We start from the raw sequence: 10154 nt of genomic DNA on the forward strand, positions 1-10154 counted from the left end.
AAGGTTTCAACAATCCATGGACAAAATCTACTCTAAAGAGAGGAACAAAGGGAGGGAGACACAGGGGCGGCGGCCTGGGGAAACAGAGAATTCACGGACAAGTTCTAAAAGCCGCTTCAAACCTAACACAAGTGAAGGGGTATTTATACCCGCGGGACCGGTCAGACCGGTACGCTGGACCGGTCAGACCGGTATGCTGGACCGGTCAGACCGGTTGGTTAGACCGGTCAGACCGGTGCCAGGGACCGGTCAGACCGGTGCCAGGGACCAGTCAGACCGGTTGGCCTGCAGCACCACCTGTACACGATCTCATCCGACGGCCGAGGTTCTTTCTTCGAAAAAAGTCTTCTCCGCGATGCCGCCGTCTTGATGAAGATCCAGTCCGCGGTTTTGGAGGGTCCGCGAAACCCGGGTAGCTGGCCGGTTTTTGAGAAAACCGCTAAAACCTCACGCGCGGGAAGATTCCTGCCTCCACGCCGTGGCCCTAGACGCCGTTCCCACCTCGGCCTTCTGACGGCCCTAGACGCCGCCCGCCGCCTGTCACCTCCTCGCCTGCAGTGAGGCCCTAGACGCCGTCGACGCCTGTCGCCTCCGTCAGTCCCGAGACCGACGCCCGTGCCTCCACGACTTGGCGTCTTCAACCGCCGTCCGCCTCCTTGGTTTTGTGGCGCAAACCAAGAAACCCGCCTTCCGTCGCCGCTTGCGCCCTCGATCCAGGAGTGGACGCTACAGCTGCCGCCCGGTCCGAGCTCCGGTCCCGGCTGCCCTTCACCGCCGTCCACCGCGCGGTCCATCGGCCACAGCACTTCCACGGCAGCTCCCCATCGACACTCGACGCCCGTGTACCTGCAATCCAAAGACTAAGCGCACGATCACACCGCACGATTGACAATTCACTCATCATAAGCAGGATAGAGTACTCAACATTCCTCACGTACTGTTGATTACCTTACAGCTTTGATTATTATTGACCAGCTGGCTGCTCCATGAACTTCTCGAGCGTTTTATTTCGTGTGACAAAATTACTTTTTCATCATAATGTCCCTACGAGATTCTCCATATATAAAAGCAGGAATACCCCATGGTTCTTCCCAAGACATAGTACCGGCGAATAAATGTTCTGTATCAATGGCAATAGTCGGTGGGGAGCATCGTTATACGTCTCATTGCTGTAGCCTACATATATAACAGCCGACCTCAGACTTCACAGCTCCATCCACGTGCCTAAAAATGTAGTGAGTCAATACCCAGCTCTGCGTAACATAGTTAGGAAAAAGTCAGCTTTAGTCATCTCTGTTCTAAGCTCGATTCCACCAAATGTCTCTTTTTGAAGGTCGTTGGTGGCTAATAACTTACTCTCGTGGCACCAGCTGGTGGCTAGAGTAATGAATATTCAGCTACAAGATCAAAGTGATAGTTTTGTGTGGTCTCTGCAATAGAATGGGCTATTTTAAGTGCGATCCATGTATAGGGCAATAACTGCCACTAATATAATACCACATAATCATATTATCTCAAAACTAAAATTGTCACTTAAGATTAAGATTTTTATGTGGTACTTGATTAAAGGGGTTACACTCACTAAGGACAATTTAGCTAGACGGCGATGGAAAGGGAGTTTAAAATGTTGTTGTTGCAATCTCAATGAAACAATACAACACCTTTTTTCGATTGCCAAAACACTAAATTTTTGTGGAGACTGATAAGTGTTGTTTTTAATTTGCCTATGCCGTTAAATGTGAACCATATCTTACTCACCGGTTAAATGGGCTGAGGATACAACGCAAGCATAAGGACTTAGTGGGAGCATGTGACATCTTATGGGCGATTTGGCTAACTCGAAATGACATTACTTTTAACTGTGCACTAGTTTCTTCGTCTCTACAGGTGCTGTTCAGAGGAACATATTGGATCCGGTTTTGGGTGCTGCTGCAAAAAGAAGAGGAAAGGTCGCTAGTTTTAGAGGGGTGTCGCGCACGAGTGCCTTGCCATGGAAGTCTTCGCGTCGAATGGATGGCCATTTAGTAATCGGATTGCCTGTGTTTAAGCACGTTTTAGTCTTTCTTTTTTTGCTACTCGGTTTCATTTATTTCGGACGTGTTGTGCGGTGTGGTTGTGTTTTCGAATAGTTATATGTATCAATCAATACAGAGGCTGGAATATGATTAATATATTCCCTTATCTAAAAAAAATCAGACATCAGCCAGACTAGCGTGTCATGGAAATAAATTAATAATGACTCATATATTAGCTTCATTGTATTAGAAAATGCTTGCAATAGATGAAATGTTTTTCAAACTATTTCATTGACGCCCCATTTTTCTTTCCCTATCGTTGTTAGTTGTCACACCAACCTCCATTTTCACACGACTTGAAGCACCTCTTCCACTTTTTTCCACATAATAATACAATGCTGGTCGTATATATTCAAAGCTGTAATAAAGTGGAAACTCTCATCCTTTCATTTAAGTCAGACTTCTTGACTAAATGATTTACCCTGTAGAGGCCAAATCCACACAATCCCTCACTACCAAAGATTTCTAACTTTTACCCCATCAAAGTCTTGACCATCACTATCTTCTCCATAAATTCTTATATTCCCTCGCAGTATGATTTACCCTCTATACACAGGCTGCCTGTCCTGTCCGAATCCTAAGAACCGGTCAATCAAAGGAAGGTTCTTGCAGCTGCTATAAGCTGATCTGACACATCAGTTGTAGTTGTCCCATATTATCGCAAGTTCTCGTTCTTTTTTAACATCCCAAATAGTACCTCTCCGCCCACAGTTTTCACCCAATTCATTCGAAGGTATGTTCTTACAATCGCTAAGCTAAAACTTGTTCTTGTTCATGATCCAAAGCTCATCATTTAAGCTCTTATGCATGCTGTTATATATCATTTTTTTCTGAGCAGCAGGCAAGGGGATGCTATAGATGATTGAATTCTAATGGCGGAATCTGTCAAGGCTGCGATTGTCCAGGAGACAGTTAGCCAAATCCTATCTGGTCTTGTTCAAAAATATGAGGAGAAAGAGGAATCAAATGCAAATAGAAACTTGGAGAGGCTAGAGATGGCTCACATTAGGCTAGAGGCTGCTCTTGAGACATCTGATAATTGGCAGATCACTGATGCATCCTTATTGCGCTGGCGTAGGAAACTGAAGCGTGCTGCTCAAGAGTGTGGTGACACGCTGCACAAAAGCAAGCAGCAAATCCTAGAAAGGGAACAAATGAAATGGGAGGTAAAGAATTCCTCCCTTCCTAATCGTATTGTGCATGCTACAAAGTCATTTGTTTCCTCTGTCCTTGACCGCAACAACAATGAATTGACCAGATCCATTGCTCAAAGATTTGAGTGGTATGCAGCCGGTGCTAGTGAGTTTCTGAGATTCGTAGAGTTTGGTGGCACACCATGTTGTCACATGCCTTTTGATTCCCTTGTCAAGAACCTTTTTGCAGGCAAGCAACTACATCATAAAATTGTTCGGGGAAATAAGTATCCCTCCTTTCAGTTATGGTTATTTCCGATCTATACTTCTGTGCATGGAACCATTGTTAACTTGACATTTCTCCAGTATGATGGTACACCAGAGGGTCCTATATTCTTTAATTTGGTCGTACAACTCTCGGAGAGTACAGATATAGTTGGTATCGCACTTAGGTGCTTGCAGTATTTTTCCCCTCATTTCAAGTGTAATTTTGAAAATATTAGAAATGAACTTACTCAACTGTCCACTCAAGACTTCTCATGGGAGCCATCTATTTATTACCGCAAGGAACAGTGGGACAAATTCAACAGCTTCTTGTTACAGTGGGCCCGGCCAAACCCATTTTGTTGCAAGCAGCATGGTCAGCATGAGGTTCAACACTTTAGCAACATAGACATGGCAGGATTTTCAGAAGTTTTGCTAGAACCAGTAATTAATTTGTATTTGCAGTGTCAAGTCTCAATGTCTGTTTACAGCAAACAAAAGACATCACAGTCTGAAGACATAACTTCTCTGCAAGACTATCCGTATCTGAAAACCGGTATCTCCTTTTGCCCCCATGGCTGTTTAGAGGACATGCTGCCAGCCAATAGAAGTTCTGAAATAGCTGCCATAGTCCGCAAGGAGCAACATTGCTTGCATACAGACATTACCCTAGAGCAGCTAGAAGAGATTATGCTGCCAAGGACAATAGATTACTTCCACCAGAATGCTGAAGCGATGGTTTACCAAATGATTTGGAAGTCTAAACATGGGCTTGCACATATTCAGGTTGAGAAGCCATGCATGAGCACACGGAGATCAAGCATGAGAACACAGAGAACTTTTGAGGTTGCTAGTAAGAGAAAGCAATTGCAAGGGCATGCCGTGGATCTTATTAGGAGTCAGATAGCCTGTCACTGGCTCGACTTATGGGTTACACATGTGCCCGTGCAGTTGCAAAGACCGGTCAAGATCTGGGTGCGAAAAGAAAAGGAATTTCTATCAGCAGCACCGCAGCTATACCTGAAATTCTAAATAATGTAATTTGGATGCACACGGGAGACAAGATAGTAAAGGACTCCAAATAGAATGAAGATATCAAATATTAGAGTTAATATTCACAACCTAGGACAAAATCTGTCAGGACATTGATACTCCCAGAGCTAGAATTCGGGTTTAATGCTCCAAACACAACGGCGAGAGGAGGAAAGCTACAGCATGAAGGTGTTAAAGTAACATCGCAATAGTCAGGAAGTTGTGAAGTAATATGCTCTACTTTTTTTTTACAATACATGAGAGAGTTGTGTGTCATTTAATTAATAAAGTAGAAGAGTATTAATACAAACAATTACAACCACATTAGGAACTTGTGCAATTGTAGCACGCCACTTGTTCTTGGTTTCAATTTGTGTGCCTTGCATGTGTGATATTGTTTGATTCTCACCAGTTGAGTATACGCTAAGGATAACTCAATTACACAGGAACTTGCTTACGCATGAAGTTACAATTACAATGGCTCAGTCACTTTAGTACTTTACCATAAAGCAGAGGAGACAGAGCACGCCATGCCCTGAGGTTCCGGCGCCCGCCTCACCATCGCTGCGCCGCCCCCCGGCCGAAACCTGCATGGGCGCCACGTCCAGCGTCGACGCCGGCGCGTTCTATTCGACCTGATGCTCCGGGCCACAGCCACATAGCCTCTTTCCAAGAAACCTGATAGCAGCAGGGGGCCACCGCAACGGCTCACTTCACCCTGAAGTTGAAGCAGAGTAGATCGAGCAAGAAAGCGCAATGCCACCCAACCTAAAGTTGCGGCACCCTACGGTGCCACGGTGGCTGGCTCCTGCTGGTTGATTCCAGTGCTAAAGGGGTAAAAAGATGTTTCATACAGCGAGCTATTTTTGTTTCTGCACTTCCTGAAAGAAATTCAGGGCTGTTACAGCACACCTGAATAATACCCAATTCCTCATGTCCAACTGAGCTGCTCTGATTGTTTTTCACCTTGCACAACTTCACAGGCCAAGGCGTGTGGCAACTGAAATCCAACATGATGTTACTTTTGCTGCCTACTACGCAGTCTCTAGATCTTTTTTTTTTCAGCTTTTACCAATGCACGAGGCACAGAACTACCCATCTGATGACGGATGGGAAGCACAACAATCGAACAAATAGTTTCAGAGATTTGATACCCAGTGCATTGGCTTACAAATGAAGTTGCAATGGCTCAGTGACTTAACCCTGAAGCAGAGGAGAGGCAGAGCACGCCATGCTGCTGAACCTGAGGTTCTGGTGCCGACGCACGCGGCGGCGGGTGCCTCGCCGGCGCTCCTAACGTTCACTCCGGACCATTCTCCCCTTCCTGGCCTCGCTGTCGGGCTCACGGCTCGCTGGCGGGCGGCCTTGCCGCCGGACACGGCGACCAGGGGGCGGACGGTATCCCAATCACCGTCCGGGGGTGGACGGTATTTCATTTACCGTCCGCCCCTGGGCATCCAGAACAGATTCGATTCGGACTCCACCGAAGCGAACAGGGCTCTTCCCCGCGCCCCCCTCGTCGAGCCGTCGTCCCGCGGTGCTGCCTCGCCGGTCTCCGGCGGCGAGCTCCAAAGCATTGCGTGCACGAGCCGGTGTGAGTTCGATCCAGCCTAAAAATCGCGATTGCTTCCGAGCAAATCGGATGCCCTTTGTTCGATCTTCCCCTGCAGACCCTCCTGAGCTTTGTCTGATTGGATGCTGCCGCCATGGCTAAGCTGGAGCAGGACATGAATAGGGAACGTTGCAAAAGCCTTTGTTTCGGTGGCCAGAGATAACTGAGAGTAACTGAACAACTCCCAAGTTCTCCATTGCAATTTGTAAACCTTCGACCGGGCAAGCATGGCATGGAATTCACTCTAGAGAAACTGCAGATATGCAAACAATTTACATTTACTTCATCTTGCGGTAGTCGAGAGGCCACAAGCTGCAATTTAAATAACGTATTTTTCCTTCATCTGAGACAGCTTCTCGAGGACCAAGACTTTGTTGACGCCTTCCTTGTTACCTTGTACACTAATGCGTAGATGGTAGGTGTTCAGACTTCAGAGCTTAATTCCATTTGTCTTTTCCTCCGGGCCTTGTCAGTAATCCAAACAAATTTATAATTTTATATACAGATGCAAAACACAGTGAAATGCAGAGTCTTCTGTTTCTGTTAAGCCAAAAAATTTTGAGGCAACTTCAAGTGCAAAAACAAATCCTTCATAATTAGTTCACTTTTCTTTGCAAAGACCAATTCCTCCCCACGCCTCACTCTGCCATGAGTGAGTTGTCTTCTTTTTCCTCTCGAGTCTTGGCCGTCAGCGTCACTCCCCCTTAAGTTATCTTACCTCGCAACATTAAGTGAACTGGCATCTTAAGCACGGCATGGAAATTATTGCAGAAAACTAAGAACATTTGAATTATGGCGCTAGTGCCAAGTGACGTGGCGGACTGGTGATTCGTTCATCCAGTAGACCAATTCCTTGTTCACCAGAAGCAATCCAACCACTCTAGCATGATGACAACAACAATCCTGAAGTGCAGATTCTCACGTTGCTCCAAGTCAGTAATACACATTTGTCTGACGAAGTCAAGACAAAGTATAATACTCATTTAGTAAAAAACAAATTCCCATGTATATGCGGGAAGTCCTCCCCACCCACAGTAGGGAGGATATCAGTATCATACTCTCATCTTGCTGAAATCACCCTGTTATTGACTACTCCTTCCATCCCAAATTATCCTTTCATCCTATATTATTAGTCCTTTTGATTTATCTAGAAAAATGTATATATCTAGAAAAATAAAAAAGACTAATAATTTGGGACGAAGAGAGTAATCGCCAACTACCTTCTTCTCTGGAAACTCCATATCACTTTATTTTTTGGTGCCATCTTAATTACCACACAACATTACGCTCCACAGATAGCTAGTAACCACTTCCATGAAATTCAATCAAGGGTAGTTTCTTACTGCCGGTAAGCAAAACCTTTATACACTAGTACTGCAAAATATTCATTCATGTATCCGGCGTCTCATGTATACCAGTATGTATTTCTTTTCCTGAGCAGGGAACGGATGCTACAAGTGTTTCAACCGTCCTAATGGCAGCGGTGGTCAGTTCTGCAGTTTTCAGGAGACAGTTTGCCAAGTCCTATCCGGTCTGGTTCAGAGGTAACAATGCAAGGAATTGCAAGCCAAATAGGGTAACACAGATGCAAAAGCAGCTAGAAGGATGATACGCCAGTACCCAGTAAATTTAACAGGGGAGCTATAAACCGTCCATGTTCCGTCAAACAAGCACGGCAAACACAAAAAAAACTTTCAAGCAAATAACAAATTTAGAATACCTGTTTGCCCGTCCACAATCATTTGCCTTTCATAGGACAAGGATTTGCAGCATTCCTTCCTTGTTTGCGTGTGCTCAAGTTGTCATTGGCTTTGTTATCCTTTCTTTGTAAAATGTCAGTACGTCACAACCACCCACCATTTGATTTTTAGCACGGTCGTTCAGTTGTTCACTAAGTTATGCCTGTTGGGCAATTCTTTTAGGTAACGTTCAGACTAGCTCTCATGTTTCAGTCAAGTCAAAGAAGCAACTCTTTCAGTTAAAAGTTAAGACGGAAAAAAACCTCCCGCTTGATTAACAATTTCCCATTGTACAGGCCAACTGCTCCACACCCCTCACGATCACACCCAGGGGCGGATCTAGCGTGGGGGCTGGGGGTGCGCCAGCCCCCCCTACGTGCTTGCACATCAAGGAAAAATAGGGGAGGAATGAGGGGAAGAAGAAGAGAAGAAAGAAGGAGAGGAGGGCTGGAGGAGGAAGAAGGATGTCAGCCCCCCCTGTCCATGAATCCTGGATCCGCCACTGATCACACCCATCTATATCAATGACCCATCTACCTCTTTTGGCTCTCAACGTGTTGGGCCACACATTGTCATCCAACTTTAACACCCTTTTTCTATACACAGATTAGCAATCCACAGTTCACCCAATTTGGTCGACGGTACGCCCTTCAAATCGCTAAGCTCAATCATCGTTGTTCATGATCCAAAGTTCATCATCTAAGCTCTCATGCGTACTTTTTTTATATTTCTTGTTCTGAGCAGTGACTGGATGATACAGATGCTTGAATTCTGATGGCGGAATTGGTCTGTACTGCGATTGTCCAGGAGACAGCTAGCCCAATCCTATCTGGTATTGTACAAAAATATGAGGAGAAAGAGGAATCAAATGCAAACAGAAACTTGGAGAGGCTAGAGATGGCTCACATCAGGCTGGAGGCTGCTCTTGAGATATCTAACAAGTGGCAGATCGCTGATGCATCCTTATTGCGCTGGCGTAGGAAGCTGAAGCATGCTGCTCAAGAGTGTGATGACACGCTACACAAATACAAGCAGAGAATCTTAGAAGATAAACAAATGGAACAGGATGTAAAGAACTCCTGCCTTCCTAACCGTATTGCACATGTTGCAAAGTCATTTGTTTTCTCCATCCTTAATCGCAACAACAATGAGTTGAGCAGATCAATTGCTCAAAGATTTGAGTGGTATGCAAATGGTGCTAGTGAATTTATGAGATTCATAGAGCTTGGTGGCACACCATGCTGCCACATGCCCTTTGACTCCCTTGTCAAGAACCTTTTTGCAGGCAAGGAACTACATCATAAAATCGTTCGAGAAAACAAGTATCCCTCCTTTCAGTTCAGGTTGGTGCTGATCCGTATTTCAGAGCATGGAACAAATGTTGCCTTGACATTTGACCAATATGATGGTACACCAGAGGGTCATATATTCTTTAGTTTGATCATACAACTCTCGGAGCGTACAGATATACTTGGCATCGCACGTAGGTGCTCTTTCAGTTTTTTGCCCCTCATTTTAAGTGTAATTTTGAAAATATATGGAATGAACTTACTCAACTGAACGTTCAAGACTTCTCATGGAGGCCATCTATTTACTTATCATACCAAAAGGAACAATGGGAAATATTCAACAACTTCATGTTGCAGTGGGCTCGGCCAAACCCATTTTGTTGCAAGCATCATGGTCAGCATGAGGTTAGGCACTTTAGCAACCTAGACATGGCAGGATTATCAGAAGTTTTGCTAGAACTAGTAATTAGTTTTAATTTGCATTGTCAAGTCTCAATGTCTGTTTACAGCAAGCAGAAGACCTTGCTATCTGAAGACATAATTTCTATGCAAGATTATCCATATCTGAAAGTCGGGATCTCCTTTGCGCCCCATGGCTCTTTAGAGGATATGCTGTCAGCGAACAGGAGTTCTGAAATAGCAGTGATAGTCCACAAGGAGCAACACTGCTTGCATACAGACATACCCTGGAACAGCTAGAAGACATTATGCTGCCAAATGCAATAGATTACTTCCACCAGAATGCCGAAGAAATGGTTTACCAAATGCTTTGGAAGTCTAAACATGGCTATGCACTCATTCAGGTTGAGAAGCCATTCATGAGCACACGGAGATCAAGCATGAGAACACAGAGAACTTTTGGGGGAGCCACTAAAATGAAGCTATTGCGAGGGCATGATGAGGAGCTTATCAGGAATCGGATACGTGCCTGTCACTTACTCGATTTATGGGTTACACACGCTCCTATCCACTTGCAAAGGTCCATTATAAACTGGAAGCGGAAAGAAAAG

At 45.0% G+C, this 10154-nt stretch overlaps 1 protein-coding gene across 2 annotated transcripts; it reads left to right on the forward strand.

Moving 5' to 3' along the window:
* Positions 1-2658: 2658 nt before the first annotated feature.
* On the forward strand, positions 2659-4915 carry LOC120660648. Of its 2 annotated transcripts, none has more exons than XM_039939260.1 (2): positions 2659-2808; positions 2914-4915. In XM_039939260.1, exon 2 carries the CDS (start codon positions 2948-2950, stop codon positions 4502-4504), a length of 1557 nt encoding a protein of 518 aa, XP_039795194.1. In that variant the 5' UTR covers positions 2659-2808; positions 2914-2947; the 3' UTR covers positions 4505-4915. The 2 variants fall into 2 exon arrangements, with proteins under 2 accessions (XP_039795194.1, XP_039795201.1); XM_039939267.1 differs by having other exon boundaries at positions 2663-2808; positions 2917-4915.
* Positions 4916-10154: the final 5239 nt, after the last annotated feature.

The sequence above is a fragment of the Panicum virgatum genome, chromosome 2K (assembly GCF_016808335.1).
Source record: "Panicum virgatum strain AP13 chromosome 2K, P.virgatum_v5, whole genome shotgun sequence".
Lineage (NCBI taxonomy): Eukaryota > Viridiplantae > Streptophyta > Magnoliopsida > Poales > Poaceae > Panicum > Panicum virgatum.

Excerpts from the sequence above, each read along its gene's own strand:
- LOC120660648 (XM_039939260.1), top strand. The coding sequence starts at position 2,948 with ATGGCGGAATCTGTCAAGGCTGCGATTGTCCAGGAGACAGTTAGCCAA.